Below are 27,998 nucleotides of genomic sequence, written 5' to 3' on the forward strand. Positions count from 1 at the left end.
ATGAGCATGTGGCTCTGATACACCTCATGAACTGGTAAGTACTACTCAGTTAGTACAACATTTTGTTTATTTTTTCGTGTTATTTTATCTGATTGCCTTATGGGTTCTACTATTTCTTAATATGCTTTGCCAGTAGAAAGAATCAAGAATTTTTATTTTAGCCTGGGTCCATCTACCAAATGAGTTTTTAGGATAATTTATAATGATTTCATTTTGAACAACATTATTTAAAAATTTGCATGTATTTCTCACCATTTCTTACTCTGCAAACTGATATGCCCTGTTACATACCAGTCCTCTAGTAGAGATTACATTTTCCTCATATATCACATTAACATAGAGAGAATACCTATGCTGTGACATTCTCCTTTCTTTGTCTAAACAGAAATGTAGTGTATCAATTTCTAAAAATATGCTAATTATAAAGCCTCAAATTAATGGAAATGGCCTTACATTTGTGTGAAGAAAAGTAAACCTGTATTTTGAATTAATATTCTTCCTAAGTAGGTAGCATAAAAGTAAACCTTTCTTTCTCTTCTGAATTGAGAAGGGTATTAAAAGGATTATTAGCTTTTTGCTGACAGAGTAATTTTAACATATTTTCAAAAAATAACAAAAGATCTTTTTTTCTGAAATATACTAAGATATAACAAATACATTACAAAAAAGCCTAAACAAAATAGTATGTTCACCCATTATGTGCAAGTTCATGTTCCAGAGTTCATGTTCCAGCTATATTTCACATGTTAAAAACTTAAACCCTACCTCCCTTTACCTCTCCCAAGTCAGTCAAACACGGTTAAATGCAGTCTCTTTCCTGAAAGCCAAGTGATGGAGATTCTCAAGTCTCTTCATCTGTTTCCAGTTCAGCTGTTGCTCCTTAATCTTTCTCTCTAGCTTCTATTAGCACATTGACGAATGTCTGAATATTTACTTCTGGAAAGGGGCAATAAAGACATTTAGAGTTACTTCTATTTCAAAATATTTCCATAACACAACATAGAGAATGTGAATATGAAAGTTTTACTGTTAAGTAGCTACCTAATTAATTAATTCATTCTAGTACCAGAAGCATAGTTTGCATTTGTCCAAACTCATGCCCAATGACAGCTATGCAGTAGCATATGCCCACTTCTCTTTAAGTCCCTCTCATAATCTATTTCCAAAGGAGAAACTCTCATTTTGAATAGTGTATCACTATTCTCAACATTAATGACTATTTCTACAGTGACTGGAAAAAAGAAATTGACACTTAATGAACCAGCTCTTTGATAATGTTTCTCTTGTTATCCCAATGGTTTTTGATTCATTTGGATTATCTATTATAATGCCATCCAGGCTTGGTTCTGCATGCATTCCAGTTTTGTTTTTTTTTTTTTTTGTGCTAATACATTCCCCTCCCACCATTGCAAATCCACCAGTACAACTCATAATACAAACTGCTAGTTAGAAACATGACCAAGGACAAACCTTTCAATTCAGAAATTTTTGCACTATCGAAACCTCCTCCCACTCACTGCTCCATCTAGTTGCCAAGAGGCACAGTATCCTCAGAGAAGCAACAATGCCTTTCTTCAGCTGATACAGATGTGAGCAAAATGAGCTCAACTCCCCTGAACTCCTCTGAACAGCTCACCCCATCTCTGCAACCTGCAATCTCCTGCTTATGTTACAGTAACTCATTTCACATGATGGAAACTCATCACCATCTTACTTTGAAGCGCTGGGTGATAGGGAGCCAACTGCTTCAGCATCCTGGTCATTGTAGGCACATCCTTCCCTAGGAGTTTGTTCACAGTGTTGGGAGCAAGACCAACATCAGCTCCATCAAACATCTCTTCTGAGCTTCTGAACTGCTGGTGATCTTGGTATGAACCACCACCAGAAAATGAGTCCTGATGTGAACTCCAGTCTCTCTGGTAGGCTGATTTCTGATACCTGAATTCTTGACACCTAGATTCTTGCTTCCAGCTAGAATCCTCGTAACACCTATAGTCCTCATTCCACTCATTCCACCTAGTGTCCTGGTGCCACCTGGATCCACCTCTTCCTGAAACAGTAGAAATTGCAGAAGATGTACAACTATTAACAGACTCATAGTTCTTGTAAGAGGAATAGTTTTGTGAAGTATAATTTGTAAAGTATCTTCCAGATGGAGGATATGAGGCAGAATAATTGGAATAGGATAATTCTTGGTCACTTATATGCCCTGCTTTGGTACACACTTGTTGATTGCTCCATTTTGTATTTTCTCTGCCAAATGAGAGTCTGTTATCACAGAGCTCAGTTCCTTGCACATCACTGGATATGTATTCTGCTGAGTACTCCTTCACTGGGCAGCTCTGGTATGAAGAGGCCCCAGGAGCCAAATTCATGGAGGGCACGGAGTTCCTGAGCTCTCTCAGCCATTGGCTGACACCACTGGCAGGAATATCAGGCTCAACAGCAGGAGAGTCCCCGAGCAGAGACACACTTGCAAAGTTGTCAGGTGTCAGATGACAGGAGGATGATCCATCATCTGCTTGGTAACTGTTGGGGTGAGCAGGAGCAAAAGAAGCATCTTCAGAATACTCTTCATACTGAGACAAAAACCCTTGATTCCAGTCAGAACTTCCTGAATAAATAAAGGGTACTTAAGTTAGCAAAATATTAAAATACCAGCTGCAAACACAACTACTTTGAGATTTTATGATGTGTACTTCTGTTCTTCTCCCATTTCTTGCCTTCATGTCTTAACTGATTTTTGCATTTTTTACCCAAAAATTCTAATAGTAAATAGATCAGGAAGGGTTACTGCTTGAATTTCCATGACCTTAACTGCTATAACACTGTTCAGTGAGACAGGGATGTTTTCAGACAGTTAAATCATTAAAGCTCCAGAAAATTATATCCTGAACTGACTCAGAGGGCACAGACACACAGGACACCAGCTAAGAAGTACACTGGCTGGCCATAAAAGTAAATTTTCACAATCTGCACAGGCTCCAGAGTAAACAAACTAGTAAGAAAAAAAATAAACTACCTTTGTATTCTACATCTGGCCCATAGTGTTCTGGGATGCTTTGCCTTTCTGGAAATTCATCTTGAGGTACTGTCACCAGTGGGCCTAAACTGTTGGTGTAGTTATCCTAGGTAAAGCAAAAGGTCAGAATGCCTGTTTGCAAATGCAAGAATTTAAGAACTTTACAAATTCTAAAAAGCAACAAATTTCCCATAGAAAGTTAGCAAAGTACAATTTTAAGTGATAGCAAAGTCCATGTGAGGGGTGTGTTGTTACCACATTGCACCACTATTTTCCAGTGTTATTTGAAGAGATACTTTCCTGGAGAACAGAAGGAGGTCTCTGGTGAAGACAATGTCTCCTGTTTCAAATTTATTGCCTCATCTCTCTTATCATCACCTGGCTAAAATATAAAACTGCTGCATATGCAAATCCTGCCTCCATCTGGGGAATGCAGAATGGAAAGCCCAGCTGAGAGATGAAGCAACAGAAACAACATTTAACTGGTGCTGGTGGCAGCATTTGCACAGAGATAGTTACTGCAGCTGACCTGACATGGAATATAGAATTGAGAAAACAGTCTGAAACAGCTTTCAGAAAAAAATAAATCCTGAATTTTGTGAACCAGTAGCTGCCAGAGTTATTAATAATTCCTTCACAGATTCTGGTCCTTCTTCAGATTTCTTTTTCCATGGGTAGTCAACCGCTTTGCAAAGAAGCTATGGAGGCTTGTAAGGACCAACAGACAGTCAAGAACATCTTGCCTACCTTAATCTTAACAGATTAAAACTCCCAACTGAGAGCAAAGCTACAAGTTATGAGAAAGACAGGCCTACCCACAGGACCACAAAAGAAAAAAGTGGCACATTTGGGTGACACTTAAAGCCTCAATGATCTTAGAACAAAAGCTAACAAGCAAGGGACCACCACAAAAAGAATGACAACCTGTCACTGAGAAGCAAAATGTCGCCCAGAATAGAACACACATACAAAAAAAGCCAAAACAGATACATGATGATGGAATACTAAGAGAAATGTGCTATGTAATTAATATCTTTGTTACTTAAAAATTGTAAAAGAAGAAAATTGAAGTACATTTAACTGGAGATTTTGACCATGCCTGAACTGCTACAGGTTGGCAGGGTGTTAATACAGTGAGTTTAACCACCCCTTTCCTCCCAATTCTGGACAAGATTAAGTTACTTACTGCTGCTTTCTTTTCACAAAAGGCCTTCAAAGCCTCCATGAGTTCCTGTGTAATGCGAACAACGAGTGTTGCTTCTGAGTCTGAGGTGATGTGAAAAGTCTCCTGTCGAAAAACAGGGTTAGAATGGGTCATTAGGATGCCAAAGGGTCAAATATGCAAATAGATCAAAGTTATACTTTGATTTTTGTATAACCAAATTTATACTATTGGTTAACATATGGCGTATATGATAAATGTATACAAAAATATCAAAAAATAAAATTGGGAGCAGAATTATGGCCTGATAAAAGGTAAAACATAAACTTGGATTTCTGTGCCACTCCTGTACTGTCAAGTTCCTAAAAATTTTGTTGCAGACAGAGAACGGCACAAGTCCTAAATTTATATTATCTGTGTAGAAAATTGAATAAAAAATAAGCTTCAGGCTGATTACTAAGTAAATGAATTTATAAGTGATTACAGTAAGTTAAAAGAACATAGGGAGTCTTTTGTAAGGAATAGCTGTGATTCCTGTTACATAAAAGTCAATTAACTATCAAGTTTTTAAGACTTGCTTTTTTTCTCTCTTTCAGAAGTCACAAGTAAACACAGTGTGGAAGACATGAAGCACTCATCTCAAAACATTCTACTTCTGATTTTGGTGTGTAAACACAACTGGAACTCAAATGAAACCTTCCAATTGCCTTGGGCACAGGATATTACTTTCACAGAGTAAAAGTCAGATATTTTCATAAACCCAAAAGACAAAACGAGGTTTACTATGCCACTGTCAACAGCAACAGAACTGATAAACTTTCCCCAATCACTCCAAGACCAGCAGCTGTGCTGTCTCTGGCGGCCAGACCAGACTGGCTCCTCTTGCTGAGCATTACCAACAATCCCATTAGATATGGGGAGCCAGCAGCACTTAATCACCATCAGTGCTGCTAATTAACACTGTTTGTCAGGGTGGCTCCTCCTCCTCAGCAAAGGGGAGAGCCACATCTAATCCAGCCAATTGCTTTGAGCTAAGCTACAGCTGCACTAACTTTTGAGGGCAGAGTCCACTAAAATAGAAATTAATGTTGCAGTCAAATGTGTTTGATCAGTAATCAGAGGCTCTTTCAAACAATATTCATTGCATTGTACTGGTGAAACATCCCAACTCTCATCATAATTATTTTACATACATACCAAGAACTCCAGAGCTTTCTGTTTCCGAACAGGATCATTCTGTGGGATTGAAAATTAAGGAAAAAAAAAATAAAAGACTGAATTTTACAGCAGTTGTTGCATCATCTTGTACAGAACAAGATATTTTAATCTTTTATCCAACAACAAAAGTCAACACAAAGAAAAGATAATTTTAGGTCAGAGCCATAAACGTAATGTTAGATCCTCAGTATCAGTTTGTTAGCAGCTACACAAACACGACTGCTTTCCTTCCAATACCAGGAAGAACACATTTCACATCTAAACCACACACCTACAGAAGCTATCTTCCCCAGCCTTTCCTCACTCAGGAACAAAATCATATTTTAAAAAGTCAAGTGCTCAGCTGCATTTAGCATAATATCTGACCAGCCACACAACCAACTCTGCCACTAAGATAAAAACAAGGCATTCTCAGTGTTTGTCTCCAGAGCTAATCAAGTGAAATAATTTTGAATTTTACCTTCGAGTTAGAAAAAGGGATTGTAAATCTTTAGATGCATCTTAAGATTTAAAACAAACTTTCAGTATAGAATAGTCTTGATCTGAAGAGAGACAAAACAGGGAAGGAGAGACTGCAGCACAGGCTGGGAGACCTGGCCTGGGAACACTGGCTCTAAGACTCTCAGTGGCTCTGAACAGGATTTATGAGAGCTAAGGTGAATGTACTGTATTCTCTTCCCCTCTGCTGTGATAAACACAAAACTCTGACTCATTAGGTCAATTGCTTCTCCAAGAATATTAATAAAATACTAAATGAAGCCAAAGAATAAACATTTTCCAGAAAAAAAATAAAAACAAGCATAAAGAAACTGCTACAAAATGAGAACTTGTGGGTATGTGAACCCCTGTGTGGAGTTACTGCCTCTACATACCTCTTGCTTATAATCATCTTCCCACCTTAAAAGAAAAAAAATTACAGTATTAAGATGCATTCTAAAAATTACTAAAACACTAAGTTTACTCAAAATATTTCAGTTTCCAAATTTTTATCACTTACCAATACTGGATATCTCTCTAAGAAATAACAGTGTTTTAAATATGCTGTAAAGGTCCTTATTCTGAGTGACTCTCAGAGAGACCAGCAGTGCAGATGAACTTCTTTACAAATTAGCTAAAGGACATGATAATAATGGTGAGTTGGGCTTTTTCTTCCTATATAAACAGCTGTTTATACAACAGTCAATGATATCCCACATAGAATGGAAGCAGCTTGAAATTTTAATTGCAATTACTTTCTGAGTGCAGTATTTCAAAAGCCATAGCTGCTACTTCCTCACAGACAAAAAGGAACAATTTACAGAAGCGAAGTACACTGGAAAGACAATATAAAATATTTTCCAATATGTCATATGTTTGCTACAGAAAAACAGGTTAAAAATTTCTGTTTTGATTCTCCTGTGCAGGTAGTACTCTCACCTTGATTTCTTCTTCAATGGGGCTAGAAAATAAAAAAGAATTATTAGCAACATCACAAGGTTTGCACTGTACTTCTGCAACAGAAGCATTACACAAATAGAACAGTTACTGGCTGTGAAGTGGCTGTGGTTTCTGCAAAGGGCAGGATTCAGCAGCAAATGGCACACACACCCATCTCAGAAACCAGCAGGCATCCTTGCTGAAAGTCTGTGGGAGACCTGTGCCCTGAAGGCTCTGCAGGGTACCCTACAGCACCTGTGCTCAGGCACCTGAACCCCACACAAGAAGGCTGTATGGAATAAACTGAGGTGGGCCTGTCTCCTCCATGAAAAAAAGTTACAAGGTCTGCATGTGGGTTTTTTCCACGTAAACACCAGTGAACCTAAAAGCTGTACATACAATAGCTAAGTTTCTAACAAGAAGTTACAGGGGTTGGAATGTGTGATCATCTCACCTCTATTAGTGTATAAGCATGAGGAGGGAGACAGGGAAAGCTCTGCAAAACAAGGCAGTCTAAAACAGTACCTATGCTTCAGAGAACCAGCTACTGCAGGGTACATAACTTCTCACTTCTTAAGCATTGTGTTCCAGGATAAGCAACAGGACATGTAATAATTCTCTGCACAAGTGACACCTTTGGCCCTACAAGACAAGGCCAAAAGCCTGGTGTTACCATGTTAACCAGTTCCCATTGACACAGTTAACACATGCTGATGGAGCTGTTGATGTCCATTTCATCACTCATACCTGTGTACTAGCAGCCTTTCTTAACTATATCCCCAAACTCACCCTCACTGTCAGAAAAGAGTTTTGACATCTGCCAATGTGATCTAGTCTAAAGTTACTTACTGCTGCTAACCCAGTAACCACAATTTTCTTCTAAATAACCAGAAGGGTTTTTTGGAATTCACTTTCTAACCAGAGCAAACCTTTATACTGAAAGGCACAACACTTTCGCAGGTAACTTCCCTCTTGTCCATTTTTTCAGTTTCATATCCTGTAGGACTGGGTGGGATCACTCTTTTTCATGTTCTAGATTGATATTTGACCGTGTCTTCCACTTCTACAGAAGTCTGCTGACCTGACTGATGTCAGTTGACTCTGAACTGACAATTACTCAGCTAATTATCAGGTCACACTCCCTCTTCTTCACAAGAGACACAGAGATCAAAGACTTTTGTCACCTTGTTTTGCACACCAACATTCAAAAGTACAAGCCACAGAAGCCACCAATGACCAATAAAAAGAAGAAGAAAAAGAAAACAGTACTGCTGTGGCAGGCTCCTACAGCGGGACTCACGCTGACCAATTCCGTAGATCTTTGAAACCTTCACCCACTTCAATCAAACCCACCTTCCTTCTGATATTAACACGAGGGTCAAAAGGCAGCAAGGAGGTATTCCTCCAGACTGGCATCATTAAGGATCTATAGCACACCTACAGTAACAAAAGATGTAACTCAGCCATACTGTATGAGGGAAGATGCTGAGTTTATGTTTGTGGGTTTGGTTTCCATCACTTGTTCCAATGGATTTGCTAAAGAATGGTAATTTCCACTTTCACCAGTGATTTAGCATAAGTCTTCTGATGATGTAAATGAGGTGGAGAAGACTTTATCAGCTTATTCAGAGAAAGCCATCAAGTACCACTTTTCCATACTTTTTTACTTTCCTTGATGAGCAAATTACTGCAGTTGTTATAAATACTTCCGGAACCAAGAAGTTAAAAAAATCTAAGGAAGACTGGAAGTCTGGCAATCTCCTTCTTTCATCAATTCAAAATCACAAAAACCAGAAAAATCTCTAAAAACATTTTGTGGTGTTACAAGCTGAATATTTTACATCAGTCAAACCCTTTGAGTACAACCAGTAAGTCAAATTAGGCCAAATATCAATTACATCAAACCTACTATTCAAGAAATTCACACACTTACATGAGGTAGCTGGTCTTATGTAACCTTCCGTCTAAAAATATAAAAAGGTTCATATTAGACTTTCTGACTAAAATTTCATAACAACAGTATCTACTGCAACTGCCTTTAGGAAAGGAACAAGTACTTTTATTTATGCTAACATAATTAAATTGAATTAAATTCCTCACACACAGATATAGACTTCTGTAAATATAAGTGAAATTTGAGAAGAAAATTGCTTACATTTGAAAAAATTTAAGTTGCAAAAATTAAAAATTATTGAAGTTAAAGTAATAAAATTTCTGAATCACTGAATTCAGACTGAACAATTTTCAATTTAAAACATCTAAAACCTTAAAAATATAAAGCTTTGGCTTTTTTCAGATTAATTTTAATACTAATGTTCTTTTCCCTGGATCTTTCAGGGCAACCTAAAGGAAAGCCTTAGTTCAACCCACTATTACACTTCCTAGAAACACACAGAAAATTTAAGAGGCTTTGCCTGCAGTACTTTTTAAATTTACTCTATTAAACATAAATGCACTGATAAAAGACACATGAAGAAAAATTTTACATTTACTTCCCATTACCTTATACATTTTTAATCCTTCACTCTTCTCCAGCTCTCCTGCTATTCGTCTGAAAAACGAGACTTTGCATTCTTTTGTATCTTTTGTTTTTTTCTTTATTTTATCTGGAAATTCTTTAGACTGTAAACAAAACCAGCTTGAAAAGGTTAATATCAAAATATATCACAGTATTAAAAAATTTACACATTTCACCTTCTGGACAAGCTTCCAAAAGACTGGTAAACATTGATTTGAATATTATGAACTAATTTCTTCTCTGCAACGTATCTACTCAAATTTTAAAGTTACTAAAGTAGTCTCCAAAACAAAAAATGGATACCATGCAAAGCTTGCTACCAGAAGGAAACACCCCCTGTACCAAATCCAGCAATGCTATGGACATGCTGGGGAATAAAAAAGAATCCCATAGTTTTTGGAACCTGATCCTGAAAGCAATCTAAACACTTAGGAACAGATATTGGAGCTGAAACAGACAGGCAGCCCTGGACTGCACTGCCTCAACAGCCCATATCATCAGAGCTCCTCATGTTGGCCTGACCCACAGAGAGTCAGCTATACTGGCAATTTATTATATGGGGGTTTAAACTTCAAATTATCTAATTATTTAGGAAAAAAAAGGGGCGCATCATAATGATATTTTGATCAAAATGCATCAAAATTACTCACAATGTATTCTCTTCTGTGTTTATATCCACTAAGATGTTCTATCATAGGTGCCACCTCTGAATTGCACCCACACAGCCTGCACTCGTAACGTGGCTCTCTTCTTCCTTCAAATCTGACTTCAACCACATGTTCTAAACCTGTAAAAGCAAGTTACAAATATCTCTATTTTACTACAGACTACTGAAACAAATGTACTCTTTACAATGCTGCTCATCAAATTCAAAATTAATATGTGAAATTATTCCATTTTCAGAATTTGACACTCTTCAGGATCCCTTCAACACTTCTATGGACTTATTACCCAACCAGCTAAATTTATCTCTTTCCAATATCTTATTCTGAAAAGAAATACACCATCTATGGCAGATTTCAAAGCCCACCAAAAATATTTAATGCATCTTTACTCCTGTCTGCGATATTTTTTCAAGAAACTAAGAAAGAGAATGAGAATAGGAAATGCCCTACAAATGTCTAGATTTAAAACCTGCATTTAAAATACCTAAGTCAAAGATAATTTGGACAGTATCTGAGTAAAAGCAGATGTAGGAAAGACATTAATCACTTCACAAAACTGAATCTTTCACAATCTGGAAATGTTCCATAAACTTTTAAGGATCACAAGAATGAAAATGGGAATATTCTTCATTTTTCCTAGAAATTACTGAGACAGTTCCTTTTAAGTGTTCAGAAACCTTCAAGTTTGAGGCTTCTTACCTAGCATGAAAAGTTTTGTTCTGAAAAGCTTGAACATAATAAATTTAAAAGCAGTTTAAAACAAATAGGAAAATCCTGCAGCTGTTCCCTTATGTCATAATTTCCAGTACTCTGTATTTTCATGGGTTGGTCCCAGCCAGCAGCCAAGAACCACATAGCTGCTTGCTCACTCACATCCACACCCCTCAGCAGGGTGGGGAGAACACAGGAAGAACAAAAGCAACAAAACTCAGGGACTTAAAGACAGTTTAATAAGTTAATGAAAGAGGGGTAAAAAACCCCCAAAACCAACTAACATGCAAAAACCCATCGCTCACTGCCCCACAGGCAGACCAATACCCACCCACAGTCTCTGAACAGCCACCTTGGAAGTTAAACCCTGCTTCCCCCCTTCTTCTTTCTTTACCTCAACTGTGATTACTGAGCATAACATCTCATGGTACAGAATATCCTTTGTGCCAGTTTGGGTCAACTGCCCTGGATGTGCCACCTCCCAGTCTCTTGCCCACCCCCAGCTTATTCAAGGGTGAGAGCCCAGAATGACAAAACAGTCTTGATGCAGGTGCACTGCTCAGCAACAGGAAAAACCACTGGGGTGTCATCAAAACTACTTCAGGCACAAATCCAAAACATACAGGCTGCTATGAAAAATTCAACTCCATCTCAAACCTGCTAAATTATCATACTGCTAAATCTTAACTCTGAAAATAAATTATCAACAAATGAACTGAAACTGTTCTTGCAACTGAAGTGTTTTCTATTACATATGCTTATAGTAAAGTATTCATGTTAAAAAGCCTAGGAATTTATTAGGTGGAGACAATGCACTAAACAGAGAAATTTTCTGCTAATACTAGGAAATTTGCTACTTAGGCCTTCATCAGAGAACCTATTTCTCTAGGCCACCATGACACACTTGGAACACTAAAGCCACTGACAAGCAGCCTTGCTACTCTCCCAAGGGTTTCTAACCTAGCAGTTAGAAAGAAAGCATTAAAATTAATCTCACTACTTCCAGTACAGCCAAGGCCAGTGAGGAAAAATATCTCACAGAGTAGAAATATCTGTATATCCTACCAAATGGAAAGCCACAAAGAACCATGACTGATGACAAGTCACCAGTGGCATGAGGTCCAGTTGGAGGCCAGAAGGTAGCAGTGCACCCCAGGGGTCAGTACTGGGTCCAGTCCTGCTCAAAACCTTCATTAATGATCTGGATGATGATGCAGAGCACAACCTCAGCAAGGCTGATGATGACACATAACTGGGAGGGATGCAGATACACCAGAGGGTTGTGCTGCCACCCAGAGGAACCCTGAGTGCCTGGAGCTGGGCTGACAGGAAGCTCAGGCAGATCAACAAGGGCAAGTGCCAAGTCCTGCATCAGAGAAGAACAAGCACCAGGGCATGCTGGGGGCTGGCTAGCCAGAAGAACACTGGCAGGAAAGGGCCCAGTGGACAGCAAGCTGAAGATGAGCCAGCAAAGGCTGACAGTATCCTGGGCTGCACAAGGAGGAGTGCTCACAGCAGGCTCCTCTCAGCACCAGTAGAGCCATTCCTGGAATGCTGTGTCAAGTTCTGGACTGCACAGCACAAGAGACATGGGTATATGAAGGGCCATGAAAATTACAACGGTACTAGAGCATCTCTCCTATGAGAAAAGGCTGGGAAAGCTGGAACTGTTCAGCCTCAAGAGGAAATCTCATCACTGTGTATAAATACTTGAGATGAAGGTCCAAAGAGGGAGCTGTTTTCAGTGGTGCCCAGTGCCAGGACAAGAGGCAACAGCACAAGTGAAGCAGGAGATACTGTCTGAAGATCAGGAAACCCATTCTGACTGTGCGGGTGACTGAGCACTAGAACAGATTTCCCTGAGAGATTGTAGTTTTTCACCCTGGAGATTTTCAAAAGCCATTTGACATGGTCCCAGACAACCTCCTCTGGGACTTGAGCAGGGGTTAAGATCAGCATAGGCCCCTCCCAATCCCAACCATTCTGTGATTCAGAAAAAGCCTCTTTACTTAAATGGCTCCTTCAGGAGCAAGTTAACAGTTAAGGAGGCCTTTATAATACCCAGTGCATTAAACTAAATTTAAAATGCTATGAGATAGGTAAGCTATTAAATACATTTACAGAAAATGAAACAGTAACTAAAATCCCACCTTTTATTTCAAAATAAAGTCATTTGGTAAATTCAAAGTCATGCAATTTATAGAACAAAAAACCATACCAACTAGAGGTTCTTCTCTTCTGGGATCATTCACAAAATCCTTCAGACAGGTTATGTACCCTGTGAATGATCTCTTCACTGAAGTAAAAAATACACATAAAGAGACATTACACATTATATAGTTTACACATAATGTCTATGATATTAAAGAAGTTTCTAATGGGAGATGAATGGTGACAACATTCATTTGCACTCTGAAATGCATAAGGAAAACAGGCAAGACCTCAGTCCCCCAGAGAAAAAGTCCAACACTTTCTCTTCCATAACAATTTTATACACAAGGATCTAATGTCTCTAAGAAAAGAAGCAAATAAGCAAAACAAGACTTCTAACACAATTCAGTTTACTGAGGAAAGATATGAAGTTCACATGTCTAGCATGTCCCAGACTGTGTCAGTTCTCATGAAACAAAAGAAAAGCCATCAACCTCCTCCTCCCATCAAAAGCCTAACACTCATGCAGCATTCTGGGACTGTTTGTTTGGAGTCTGAAGTTCGAGTTACACTGCCTTAAGGCTAACAAAAACCACAATTTTCACTAATACAGCAAATACCTTTTGAGCTCTGGGCAGCCCAAAGGCTGCACAGACACACTCAGTGTATTCCTGAACAAGCAGCATTTCAATCAGGGCTCTATCTTGCTCCTCACTGAGTTTTAGTAGCCTGCTTTTTGCTCTGCCTAAAACACTTCTAAAGCATTCCTGCTCAGCTTAGAACACCAGCAGAGTTCAGCTAAAACAACCTGCATAACAATCTCAAGGAGACATTAAGTGTATTCAAATGTTGGGCATTATAAAAGACCATGATGAAGTGTTAAAAACCATATTTTTAATCTGAAAAAAAAAAAGTGCAGAACTAGAATTCATCTACCTAATTACATATAACTGACCAATGAATTATGCAAGAGTAATTAACATTGCTAGTTTCTTCAAATCAGAGCAAACAAGTAGAAATATCACAAGCATGGAACTGTTACTGTATTCTTTCCCACTAGGATGGCAGGTTATGGCTAAAAAAACCCAAAAAACTTGACAAGAAGAGGTAATTTCATATTCATCCTTAAATATTCATGCCATTAGAAATATGCCTGTGCTACTATCAAGTCAAACTCCAGAACTGAACACAAACAAAAACTTCACTAAGTTGCACCATTTAGATGAAAAACCTCTTGCAAATAACAGTGCTACAAAATACCTCGTGGGACACCTCCTACCACAGCAACAACATGGCCTACTTTCACCAAAAGTTCAGTCTTCTTAAAATCTATGTTTTGGTGGGGTTTTTTATCACCTGAGGTGACATGCAGCAGTAGCATGTGATAGAGTCAACATGTAACAAGCTGGTGCCCAGTAATTCATCTCCACAGACAGAGTTTCATCAACACTTAAATGCATGAATTTGTGTGCCTGTGCAGCAGCTCAGTGTGAGCTGGTTATTCCCAAGCTGACAGAGAATGGCACATGATCTTTTGGACTTAATACGGAAAGATGCATGCAGAAAAAAGTTATAGGTCTGGTCAAGGTAACAGCCATTTTCTTCTTGTTTCCTAACACACAACTAAATACTTTTGTTATCACCTTAATAGCAAGCAACCCATGCTGTTCTTGGTTTATATGCTTTTGGTTTGACATATTTTCACTGTACTCTGAGCATGCTGCAATTTTTTTTATTGAAAACTTCACCAACTAAAAAAATACTAGCTAGATTCATTTTGATATTGTCAGATAATCATGAAGACAGAAACTATGTCTCAAGTTTGTAACTTTTTCCATAAAAATACTTGTAACTTCTTATTCTCCTAAGATCTTTTTTTTACATAAATTAACCAGTGCACAGAAGAAAAGCAATGGTCCCAATGGTTGCATCAGAAAAAGGCATCATTTATATTCAGGTACCTCGTCTGAGCACTCGGTATTTCATCGGAACTTGGATTAGAGCTGAAGAACCTAGGATAAGAGTTTGACAGTCAGATTACTTCTTCACATTTGCTTTTATTAAGTACTTAGTAGATCATTGACACATATTACAGAATTGAACAATTATCTTCATTTTGCAGTTTCATATAGGTTCAGTATTCCATCTTGGTAGTTTTCTTTTTTAACTTCATTGCTCTAAGTCTCCCATTCCACTCCCCTTCTCCAACAACACAAAATACCAAATACACAAATGTGACAGAAACCAGAATATTCAATGCTTATTTGACTTTTAAGTGCTTTTCATATTGGATACTTATTGTAATTATTTTAACTATTCAATATCATGCTCAACAATCAATCTGTGTTCCAGATATCCAACAAAATCTTCTGGTCTAAACATTCAGAGACTAAACACAGTCCCAGGCAAAATTAATATAGCCATTAAACTACATCTTCTTTTACACAGGGGTCTTGTATCTATTCCTAACCACTCAGAGCTTCAAAGTGAATGTTAAGGTGTGCACTTACACTCCTGTTGGAACTCCTCCCTTGCCCTTCTCTCCCTCAAATCCACAAACACACACAAACCATAGTGCTTTAATGACGTTGTCAATGTTTTCTAAGTCACAACAATCAAGATTAAAATAAGGTGATACATTAATACTCATTTGACGGAAAAAGTGAAAGTTAAATTATTAATTATTTGCACACATAATTCCTAATTTTGAAGTAATACACTTTTCTACAGTCATGGCAAACACATGTTGCATACATAATTTTTTTTTTCTCTTTCTGCATAAGACCGGGAATTAAGAGATAGGTATCAAAGCTGTAAATCAAATAAAATCAAGATTACAAACATTTTGCAAACAACTCTCCAATATTAACATAATGGAAGAGGTATGGGAAAGCATATCTCCTTTGATTACTTAAAATAAATTACGCATATTTGTCAGTTAAAAGCTTCAAAGTATCTGGTGGCAAGAAGATCCCCAGGCATTTTCCAATTAGAACAATTACTTAACGTCAGAATTGTTCAATTAGTGTCTGAAGCTCAAGCGAAGATTCCAGGTCCAGCATGTGCAGACATGGCCAAATGTTATATGACACAAATAGGCTTATGTGAAAAAGTCCTTTGTTTAGTTTACTTCTAGGAACAAAGTGAATTTACAGAGAATTGCACCAGAAGCAGTTCTCAGCACATTCTGCCTTAACGTGGTTAGAGTTTACAAATATAGTCAAGCTAAAAATCAAGTTGTGATAGCTGCTGCTATCACCAAAGGTAGCAGAGTGGGGGACTGAATTTTATTTAACTACAAAAAAGAAAAAGCATTAAGTAAAGATCATTGCTGCCCACAAATCTTTAACAAAGCAGTTTTGATCTTGAAGACTCTCCCATTCAGCAGCAGCATGTTCCCAGGCTAACATTTAATTCACACTTACTAGCCACGTGGCTTTGTAATGCTATCAATAATATATTTCTTAAGCATCTCAAAGCCAAACCAAAATAGTATGTTCTCTAAAGCATGCCAGACTGATCAATGAGCTGAAAATCAGCTGGTTTGCCAGGCTCAAAGGGAAACAATCAACAAAGCAGCCTCCTGGTCTCCAGTAAGCAGCAGAATCCCCCAAAGAGCAAATTCCAGGGCCCACAATGCCCAGGGATGCATCCCCAGCCAGGTTACAGATGTTGACATTCATAAAACACCATCAGAAAATTCACAGGCAACAGTAATTTAGGGGATACAACTGAAACCACAGCTTCAGCTGAGTGGGACCTTGGGAACACAGAAACTGCACAGGCAGTCACTGCAGAATATCTTATCCCCCATTATCTGGGACCTGTAAGGATGACTACTACCACTTCTGTTCAGTTCAAGGGGGATGTAGAGCGGGCCCCAGCAAAATGGCAAATAATTTATGAGAACAGGCTTGGGAGCTGGACTTGTTTAGACAGGTGGAGATGAAGAGGAGACATAATAGCATGGATACCTGAAAAGCAGCTACAAAATGTCCAGCCCTGTGGGAACCTGACAGAAGCACTAAAAAGTAGCAGCCAGGAATAGCTGCTTCAGGTACAAAGATTAGATATTAGCAAAAAATTCCTCTTTGAACAGAGGAGCAACTGCAGACTGATATTAAACACATGTAGAAGACTCTCTGCCTGTCAATATCTTCAAGGATTCAGCAAGAAAGTGATGATCCAGCACTGGTTGTAGTTTTGCTTCAATCAGGAAGTTAGGAAATCACCTAATCAGTCTCAGGAAATCTCTTCCACCTGATAATTTTATTTAGTAAGAACTATGTTCCAAATACTAGCTATGCACATGAACAAACAAAAAAACCCAACAAAAGCAACTCCCCAAAAAACCCTTTCAATATTCAATTACTGAGCACTGAATACATAAAAGGTGGAGAACAAAGAAACATCTGTTTATGTATTTGTAATGTACACACATTCCTAATGACTGTCAGAAATGTAACAGCCATGTTTCAAAACCAAAGGGCAGTTTCAGATACTGTCAATTCAGCTACTCAGCAGCAACAAGGATGTCCCAAGCTCAGCACCAGATTCCCTTTTGAGTGTAAAGGGGAAACAAAGACGCCAGATTCCACCATGTTAAGGAAATCCCCAAGACAAAAGTAGTAAGGGTGTTGAAATAATGTTCCACCTTATACTTCTATTATTATGGCTTCTGAAACATTTTCTCTTCTAGTCTGTAAGTCAGAATAGAATTTCCAGGCTTCTCCTTTAAGACTCAGCAGTAGATATACATCCAAAAAACACATCCTTATTCATGTTTAACAGACTCTGAGCATGGAGGGACATGTTAAAACATATCAATTTCTTAACATATTAAGCTGAAATGCTGATCAGGATACTGCTAAGTTTATCATTGGTGAACACAAGGCAGAATCCACCACATCTGTGCCTTCACTGGAGAAAGAACTTGTCTTCAATGCTGTTTAGCAACTGCAGCTTATCTTCAAACTGGAATTCTCTCCTCGACTCCATGTTTTACAGAGCAACCATAATGAAGCTTTCTTTACTCATGGTGGAATTTACAGGTTTTAAGTTGAAGGGTATAGATACAGATTAGTAGATCCAGCAGCTAAAACATACAACATCCCTTATTACATTTTCCATTTGTATTGCTATAAAGAGCAGGACAAGCTTCCTCTGCATCATACTGTAATGCAAGAAAAATTCCACAGGCTGTACAAATAAATTCATTAATCCACTCCTCTGTGCCATATTCATTTCACCATTAAGCCCTTTGTCCATAAAGGGCTTTAACAGAGCTCATACTCTGTATTATGCCTCTTGCCTGAGCTAACATAGTAAACCACTGCATTTTGCTACTGCCCAGTAAATGTTTGCCTATGTGTATACTGGCTTTGCCCCATCATTTAGTGCCTCTTGCTCAAAGCAAAAAGCTTTCAAAACTTTACTATTTTGGCCAATAGACCCCAAGAAAAAAAAAAAAGCCATGTTCATTCCCCTCCACTCCTAATCTCTGAACACATGGGCAACTGCCTTAAAAAAGGGCTGAAAGAAGTATTCCATCTGTCCAATTACATGACTGTACAAAGGAATCACATGACTGAAACTCATGTACTCAGCTGTGCTTTGATTTAACACTCTTAGTAAAGTCTCGGAACTTCAGCATCTTCTATTTCCACACCTTCCATTATGTTGCTTTTCTTTGAACTGCTGAAGGGAAAAAAAAAAACCCAAGCCAAACCAACCCAATATATCAAATTTTGTCATTACCACAAAAATAGCTTGTGGATAGTTTTGCCATATGGAAACACACAGTAATGTGATGAAGAAAGTCACCTTTCTTATAGGAAGTAGAACTCCTCCAAAAACAAACACCTGGAATCAGATGCATTTCCTCACTTAATTGACTTTGAAGTCAACATGGTTGTACAGTCACACAGGTTACATACACTCACCACTTCTGGATTATCAAGGAACTTTTGGTGGGTTCAGAAAGGATGTATGGCATATCCCATTTGGAAATACCCAGAATGTAAATACTGTGTCTTTTTAAATTTTGGTTTACAAATGGCAGGTGTTTGTTTTACAAGGGAGGTGCTCTCCCTACTGACAAAAGAACTTTTTTTAATTCTGCAGCAAAGAAGAAAATGCAGATATTGGTGTAAAACATTCTAAATATGTCAAGCTTCATCCTCTGAAGTACCTTTTCCTTTTTAGACAGTGTACATTTCAGGTACTTGTCAGGTATCATCCTGAATTATTTCCAAGAAAACTCATCCTTCACTTTCACATCATTTTTTTCCTGGCTCTTTGAACTCCAGGTCTATGAACATGCTGTCAAATTTCAATCTCACTAGAACATTTGATATCATGAACATTAGAACAAGATTGCAGATCCAGCAACAAGAACAAAAGCATCTCAATAATTTATATACTGAAATTAAATTAGGTTCAAACCTTACATAGTGCACCTAATTTAAAAAATCCATACTTTCCATGTGCATTCACAAAACTTCACTACTAAATTTAACAATTTTTGTTCACGCTTACCTCAGAGGTCTACAAACAGTTAAAAAAAACCCAAGTATTTAAAATGAAAAAATAAAGGCTAGATAAATTCATCATTATACTTTTGTATCAGTGACAGAGCACAATGAATTTACTGGATCTGCTGGACCTTGAAGGAGAATTGTTTATATAATTGGTAATATGTCCATGGGAGAGTTCAAGAAGTTCTACACACATATTGACTACATAATTCAGCATTATAGTTCCCAACACCTCTGAAAAGTTACTTAAGAAAAAAGCTTTTCTACTTGCAAAAACATCTAAAGCAGCAGAACTGAAACATACAAATAAATTTCATCAGACCAAATTTCAGCCTCTTTGGACAAATAAACTCCACCAGTGGCTTGCAAATTGACCTCCCACAACTTGATCTTCAGTGAAGCAAAATGCAATAGACAGCAGAATAAAGGAGACATCAATAGTATTAATAATATTTTTTTATTAGAAGTAAGTTTCTGATAGCTTCAAAATTATTCCTGAGGCAGAAAACTTTCTGGATAAAAACGTATCTTGCAATGCTTCTGACATGTAGTAGTACCCTGTGATGTTGAGACTCCTCCAGAGGTCACAGCTAACTTGCTTACCAAAGCTTCTAAATTCTTCACTTCATTAATTAGATATTTTGACTTCTTGTTCTGCAGGACACATCCCAGTTGAAAGATTCCAAGTCATGACATTTCCAAAGATACAGTACTTGTAGCATGCACACATTCTTAACCTTTGGATTAATTCTTAATTCTCCATGGAACACAGAGACTGTAGTACATACAGCACTGTATTCTAAAACCATAGGTATTTGCAACAGGTTCCTGCACTGCACCACTCTTTTCACAGCCTTGCTGCCACAACTTCTGTCCTCTTATTCAAGTCACTTTCTGCCACATGCATCCCATACATTATTCCTCCAAAACCAGATTTTACAATCTTGAAGAAAGAACCTCTTCACTTAACAAGTATTACTTTTAATGATCATTTCTGACACAAAATTCAAAGAAATCTGTAGAAAGTGTCTTCCACTAAAAGCCCTTGACCAGAGCCACACAAATCTGTTCTTGTTGCTGAGGTGTAAATGCAATTTTGTGGCACTTGAATCCACTGGACATTGAGAAGACTTGGAAGTTTCCACAACTCCTCAAATTCTGTAAGAGAGCTCCGTTACCATACAGCAGTCACAGGTGACTGAGGCAAAATCTCATGACTGTTCTCACACTTGAATGACATGTCTTGCACCAATTCCCTCATCAGCACAAAACCCTGAGAGCAGCTAATGAAGCTCAGTCTCTTAGGAAAGGGCTCTGACCAGCATTTTCCCAGATCTTTCTTGCTTGTTGATTCTTCAGGTTGCAGCAAGTGGTGAGCTCAGCCGGCAGCACTTCCCTCAGTACAGGAATGACACTGTCACTCTTCCCTGTGCAGATGTGTGTCTTCAGGCACCTCTGATCACCTTGGTTCAAAAAGGCTGAGAGGTTCAAAAGACACTGGGGAATAGATGATAAAGGTGGAATGTAAGCCTTGCTTCTTCGGAGAACAGGCTAAGAAGATAAAGTAGAAGTGAAACGCTTGTTTCTTGTGTGACTGACTATAACCATTTGGTTTTTAATAATCTCATTGATTTTTATCAGTATTCCCACATCTGCTTATACCTCTGCTTCCTGTATGTCATCATAAGTAGCTTTACAAGAAGATTTTCATTTCCACTGTGAGCAAAGTATATATCACTTTTCCAACCTAGTATATATCACTTTTCCAACCTTTCACCACAACTTCTACTTTCATTGACATATGACAGTCTGGATTCACATTCTCAGTTTCTGGGGAAAAGACACCCCAACAACTGAATTCACCTTGAATACATCTTTGCTCCTCCAAGTCCATTACAATAGAGGCAGAACATTCCTGTGATGCAGCCAAGCAGCTTCAGCACGGGTAGAGCTGCATCTGCAACAGTGCTGTGTCAGCCTGCTGATTTAGCTTCTCAGCATTCTGCCTGAAACTCAGCAGTGAGTGCATCAAGCTGACAGACAAGTAGGAGACAGTTTAGCCTGAGAAGGTGAGAAACTAAAACACTGACTATACATCCCTCCACTAGACAGATGCATAAATATTTGTATGTGAAAAGGCATAAGTAAGGTTTCATACTCTAAAACAATTCCTTGTCAGCAGTTCACTAGACAAATCTCAGAAGAATGTTCAGCATATAAAGAGAAACACAGTTAGAGACATAAATTGGCAAATGCAAATACCTGAATATTAGAAAAGCAACAAAACAGTAAATCCCCAAACAATATCTATCCTAGGAGGCTGGAAGAAAAAAGTATTATACTTACAATAGAGATTCCTGCGTCTCATGGCTTTCTCTTGCTTTAATTATGAAGATGCAAGTCATCCCAAAATAGAATAAGAAAAATAAATTAATGTGCTGCATCATTTGAAGGAAAAATCCAGCACTTCCAGAGAAGCCTTTGCAGACGAATTTCATTACAGGCCAAAATTTCCATTGTCAAACAGGAAAAATTACAGCCTTTATGATTGTCTGCAAAAGCTGGAAGTACCGACAGAGTTGTACTTACAGTTAACACAAGGTTACTTTCAAGAAAATCCTGTTATTTAGTGAAGTTTTAAGGGATGATTATGGCTTGAAACACATCTGAACGATGCCAGGAAAACCTAAAGTATGACTACAACTCCTAAGTTTTCAGAAGGCGTAGCTCCAACAACAACAAAAAAAATCTTACGCCAAAAGGAAAAACTAACTGAAAGCAGCTCCCCCACCATTTTTTGAGTGGATTTGGTTAAACCTTAAGGCTAGCCAAATCTCAGGAAAGATCATTCATATCATGAAGAACAGGAAAAGTGTCTTTCACTGGCTGAATCCAGAACAGATGATTGCTTTTTGGCAGAATCTAAAGAAAAGAAGTTAAATTTCCATTTAATAGCTAAGCATTCCTGACTCATTTTGACAATTTTCTGGCAAGTAAATACAAACTTGTCATTTACAAGAATAAAACAATAGTGTGATCATTCTACCACTACAGCAGCTGTCTGTCCAGAGCAGTCCATGGAGTTAAGTGCTGTATTTTCAATACTCAGTGGCATGGAAGAGATGCTGGACATGGGTGTGGCAATTCAACAGGAAGCAAGATTGATAAAACAGTTAATTGTCTGAGAAGCCAAGTAGCTGTACTTTCGTGGCAGCTATAAAATAAGGAAGTGACCCAAGTCCTGGTATTGCCACAGGCAGTGGATGGTTTTGTATAAATTCAACAGGATTTCATAAGCTTAATACAGACACAGTGTTCCTCACAGTTATGATGTTCCAAGTGCTTTTGTTACTCATTCTCCAGTTTTACAACAAACAGCTGCTAATACCAAGTTTTCAGACAAGTACAGAAAACATTAGCAACTGTGAGCTGCTGTTTAAAGAGAATTTCCTCCTGACTATTTTCAGACAATCACCTTTGACTGCACCTGGTTTACTGCTTTTGTTAATATCAAAAATGCAGTTTCACAACTGAAGCTAAAGGGTCTGTTTTACTTGTGATCCCTGCTACTGGATCAGGAACTAAGATTCTCACACATTAGGTGAGAAACTTATTCTCTGTTCTGGTTCAGGGATTGTAACAGCTGTTTTTGAGCTATGACTGTGAAAAGTTAGAGTAACTTTTGGCAAAGTGTCTAACTTTGAGAAGCCAAAACTCAAAAACTACTGGTTTTAAGGGTTCAAACCTTCTGGGCACATGGCAGTCTGTATGAGCTACTGCATAAGGTAGTTGCCTACACAATTAAGTTCACAGGTTATTTAACAGAACAGTTTCAATTGCATAGTTAAGTATTATATGAACATAATTTAGTTTTTCTTAAACATACCCCATCTTTAAATATATCAGTCAGATATACAAGGATATGCATGGAAATTCTGCTTATTCTAATACTTCACACTCATAATAAACAAATCAAGTTCTGGGGTTTTGTCTTCTGCTTGGCTTTTCCCCTCAAAAGTAATCTTCACAACTGAAGTTTCTCTGTGGAGAAACAGAACTAACAGAAGATATGCTGCAGAACACAATGGCATGCTTTTTGGGACCAAATATAGACAATCCAACAGCAAGGTAATTTTCCTGTAACTAGCTACATTAGCATTCCAAGTATCAACACAAATATGCATGACTGAAATGTTTAAACAGCAATGGTTGATTTTACTGCCACAAAAAGGACAGAAAAGTTGCCTGCACATCAGGTATTTCAACCGCAGGTTCTGATGTGCAACAATCAGGGGTGAGAGACAAGAAATGAGAACACTGAAATGATGAAAACAAAGGCTAAAAGCTCTCTTCACAGATTTGAACATTATTTCTTTCTGAAGAGCCTGTAGGACATGGCAGGCATTTTTACCTAACTCTAGACTTGAAGGGGGGCAAGGAAACTTGAATCTTTGATGGAATCAGAACAAATCTTCATCTGTGTTCCAAACACAGCTCACAAAATAAGCAGTGCTATTCGGCTGATGCCATACCTGCAAAGGGCTGATCAAAACACATGGAAAAAAGGTGTTCCACTCTAGGATCTCCCTAGCAAACTGAGCTATAAAACTAAAGCATACTTACAAAATCAGAATAAATTATATCATGTACCACCATATTCCAGGTATGTACACCATAGGTGTAATTGATTTGGGGACCATTGTCCCAAAAAACCTAGATTTCTCCTCAGCTGTGGAAAAAATCAAGAAGGCCAAACAAACCCATCTTTCATGCATGATATCACCCACTACTCTCACGGGCTTAGCTAAATTAAAAGCATTAGTAAACTAATATAATGGTTGTTTCCTAAACATTTTACTATAATGGCTAAAACTAAAATTGAACTTTTTTTCAAAGTATCCAATACCAACCAACTCCAATTTTCAGAGCCATAAATCATACACACAACTATGAATATTTTGGCTAATGCACTTTCTACAACTTCCCATCCCATTAGTAGCTGCTGTGCAATGAAGCCACAGGACCCCACCATTGTGCTACAATGCAAAGGTCACACAGCACTCCATGCACAAGGTACACACAGCCTTGTACTGTGATCACCCCAGCCACACAATCCTTGGGCCATCAGCACCCTTTGACAAGGCTCTGGCCTTATGAACTAACAGCACTAGAAAAAATTGGAGGTAAAACAAAGGTATGCAGAAACAACCTAAATAAGTATCTTATGCACCTATTCAAAATCCAGATTAACCAGACTATCCAGGTGGAAAAAAAGAAAAAAAAAAAAAGAGATAAAATAGCCATGTACACTGAAGGTCAAGTGAAGTATTCTCACAAATCTGTCAGACAGCCAAGCTTTACTACTGCAGCTATTCAAAAGAACACATTTTACTCTGAACAGCTATAGGAAACACAGGCCAATTTCATATATGTATCACATGTTTACATTTGTTTCTTAATGACTGTCCTTCTGCCAAAGGGCTTTTTCCTGCATTCTGGAACACCTTCCAGCAGCAGACAAGCACAGTATCTTTAACAATGTCATTTTAAAAGCAAATGAGAAACCGATATAAAAAAGGCAATCTGACTGAAGTCATAAAAAATGGCTGATGGATTGGTCAGGCTAGTACTATGGTTTAGGAAAAGAACTACTACCTTCTCTTCATTTTGTTGTGTTCTCAGGACATCCTTTGCTATTATTTTGAACAGGAACTCCTCCAGTCTAAGAGCTATTCACTATCTACACCTACTCTGTATTCAGTGGAAGCATAGGCTCAGGACTTTTATAGCTATTCCAAACCTAGTGGTACAAAACCCTGAAATCAACTTATGAGTTCTCATCTTTTTCCACCAAAGCACACAACAGATTTCATCATTTAAAGAAAGAAATTGGAGATAACTGAAAAGAATGATTATATGAGCTTGGAGAGCTACTCCTACGGCAATGCAGCTGTGTGACTGACCATGACTCCACACCCAATAAAAATCCAGTTTTCAACCTGTCCTACTCCTGTTTGCTCCCAGCTCAAAGACTTCACTGACACAAGAAACTGGGAGATTTAGCCCAGCATACATCCAAGTGTGAAACAGAAGGAAAACTATATGCAGATTTTCTAAGAAAATAAATGCTGGGTTTCCTACTTTTGAAGGGAAAACCAGCAATAATTAGATTGCTAAGAGGGTTAGCTAAAGGAAAAAAAAAAAGAAACAACCACAAAATCAAAGGAATTCTTTACATCAGCAGGAACATTTGGTAGGACATGCAAAATACAACCATACACTTCTACTTGATAAATGAGAAGTAAGAAGACTCAATCCTGTGGAGATAGAAGAGGGGTTGGAGAGACTAGAGCCACTGATTCAAATAAGAATCAATGCTATTAAATTGACCAGCAAATAGGTAACAGAATACTATTAATCTGTCTCAATAACAAAGAGATGGGGAGATGCCCTCATTCCCAAAAAAAAAAAAAAAAAAAAAAAGGCACACCATCACTTGAAAAAGGCAGTTTATCTGTTAGTAACTATTGCTCCAGGTAGAATAAAGTGCCATTATATTAAGAAAACATCAGAGCAGGCTCTGCAGTGCCACAACAACACAATCTGATGGCAGCAAAGGAGTACAGACTACTGAGTTATGTCTCACCTTTACAGACTGAGAATGTTGTGGAATTTTGAACAATCGTCAGCCAATCAACAGCCAAAGGTTCGGTCACTCAGCATTTGTAAAAGCCTCATCTCTAAATACACCTTCACGGAACGGTGCCTAATTATTTAATGCCTTTGTCTGTTTTGTGCTTAAACCAGGGAGCTGCTGGTTTATGATGCTTCAAAGCAACACAAGTGTCAGACTTGATAGTTAAGTCCATGTAACTCCTTCAGGAAATCAGGACTGGTGTTACTATCAAAGTAAAGAGGAAGCTCATTTTATTCAAAGTACAGGTGAGTTATCTAGACTCGGAAGACAGAACAGTACTTAGTTTACTAAGTGCATCCTAAAACACAAAGCTGAATTCTTTCACCACTGGCGGCTCTCGTGTCATTCAAATGTTAATTTCACCATTAGCACACATTTACCTTCAGGTACGGCTGATGTTTCAAGTTACATGCTGCACGAAGCAGAGTTGAGAGATTCCCACCTTATCTTTTTCTTGGAATATTTCAAGCAAGTTACTGTTACAAATCTACCAATAAGTTAGACAAGCACTTGAAGCCGTGTGAAATGAAGTACAGAATTTACAGAAGTCCCGAATTAAGATTAAATCTGCATATACATTAAAAATGGAAAAAGTTTACCCTCCTATGCTTCGCACCACGGTAGTGTGACTGAAGACTTATGGCGCACATACAGTAAATTTTACAAACCTGAAAGAGAAAAATTGAAAGCACATCTTCAGTTATGCTACGAACATTCTGCCCTTGGTGAATTATAAATATGAAATACATCCGTTCCTACAGAGCAATCGTGTAATTCTCAAGGTCTTCTCTGGCTCAAACAGTTTGCATGACTTTTAGGAGAGCAGCTTACCACTAAAATGTCCAGAAATAGTATGCAGACCTGTTCAAACAATACTTAAGTGTTTAAATAAATCAGGTGGTGAAAAGGCTGTACAAGCCCTTCTCTGCTACCAGCACTTTCTGAATTCTTAGTTTTCTAAAGTTCTCCAAGCTGGAAAGCCAGCAAAAAGGGATGGCCGTGCAGAAACTCGAAAGGAACAGAGGCAAAATTACGCCCTGGGATAACTGCAGCTTCGTTCATTGTTCATTCACAGCTACGTGAAGGGAGCAGAAAAACAATGGAGGAAGACACATGCATTTCATTAACATCCACAGACACGCATATACCATTGCAATAATTAAGAGAGGACGATACAGACGTACAAATATGTCTTATTATCTTTAGCTTTTATAAAAGCAATGCATGCTAGTATGGTCTTTCCTTTACGTACTGCCGCAGAACTTGAATAAGCTAGAAATAATATACAGAGCTACAAAACCACTGCAGGACTGACAAATTTAACGCGCTCTGAGCCGGAGCTGCAGCTTTTAGAGATAAAGGAGCCTTTGCGGCCGCCCATCAGAGACACCCAGCCGAGGTTGGAAAGGCAGCGAGTGAGACCCACTCACTGTACCCGTGACTGCCCAAGAACAGCCAGAACTCACCGAGCCCGGCTCTCCCAGGCACCGGCCCCGCTATTCCCCCCACGTCAGAGCCCCTCTGGCTGCCAGGCCCGGCTCCCAGAGCCTGCCCCCAGAGCCTGCCCGGGCTGAAAACCCCCCAGAGACACCCACTCACATCGCAGTAAAAGAGCTTCTTCTCGGGCTCCGCTTTGCCATCTTCTGCCTTAACTTCCTCAGGCACGGCGCTCATCCTGCGCGGCCGGGAAAAAAAATTAAAAAAAAAAATAAAATAAAACCAACTCTTGTTCACACAGTGTTTTACAGCGACCAGGTGGGGGCGGGGGGCACGCCTCGGGCGGACGAGCTGGGTTATTATTTATTATTTGGCTATTTGAGCGCTATTGTTTCATTCTGTGGGTCAGTGCACATCTTCCAGCACCGGCGCTGCCCCACAGCATCCGGGAGCTCACGCCCACCT

At 38.5% G+C, this 27,998-nt stretch overlaps 1 protein-coding gene across 2 annotated transcripts; it reads right to left on the reverse strand.

Annotated features, from left to right (window-relative positions):
• Window positions 1-49: 49 nt before the first annotated feature.
• LOC132070773 (uncharacterized) lies at window positions 50-27,998 on the reverse strand. 2 transcript variants are annotated; one of them, XM_059467810.1, is made up of 15 exons: window positions 27,696-27,998; window positions 26,696-26,764; window positions 21,746-21,779; window positions 14,825-14,875; window positions 12,931-13,008; window positions 9,987-10,123; window positions 9,321-9,440; window positions 8,752-8,782; window positions 6,819-6,840; window positions 6,275-6,299; window positions 5,382-5,420; window positions 4,209-4,310; window positions 3,023-3,128; window positions 1,715-2,614; window positions 50-936 (listed from the first exon to the last, which is right to left on the reverse strand). In XM_059467810.1, the coding sequence occupies exons 1-15, from the start codon at window positions 27,768-27,770 to the stop codon at window positions 881-883; spliced, it is 1,845 nt and encodes a 614-aa protein (XP_059323793.1). In that variant the 5' UTR covers window positions 27,771-27,998; the 3' UTR covers window positions 50-880. The 2 variants fall into 2 exon arrangements, with proteins under 2 accessions (XP_059323793.1, XP_059323802.1); XM_059467819.1 differs by lacking the exon at window positions 21,746-21,779.

This window comes from Ammospiza nelsoni, chromosome 1 (assembly GCF_027579445.1).
Source record: "Ammospiza nelsoni isolate bAmmNel1 chromosome 1, bAmmNel1.pri, whole genome shotgun sequence".
NCBI lineage: Eukaryota > Metazoa > Chordata > Aves > Passeriformes > Passerellidae > Ammospiza > Ammospiza nelsoni.

Bases quoted from the DNA above. Each gene is read 5' to 3' on its own strand.
- LOC132070773 (XM_059467810.1), bottom strand. From the start codon at position 27,770: ATGAGCGCCGTGCCTGAGGAAGTTAAGGCAGAAGATGGCAAAGCGGAG. The intron at 14,876-21,745 runs GTAAGTATAATA...CTCTTATCCTAG, and splicing joins GAGACGCAGGAATCTCTATT to GTTCTTCAGCTCTAATCCAA. The intron at 4,311-5,381 runs GTATGTATGTAA...GTTTTTCGACAG, and splicing joins AGAAAGCTCTGGAGTTCTTG to GAGACTTTTCACATCACCTC.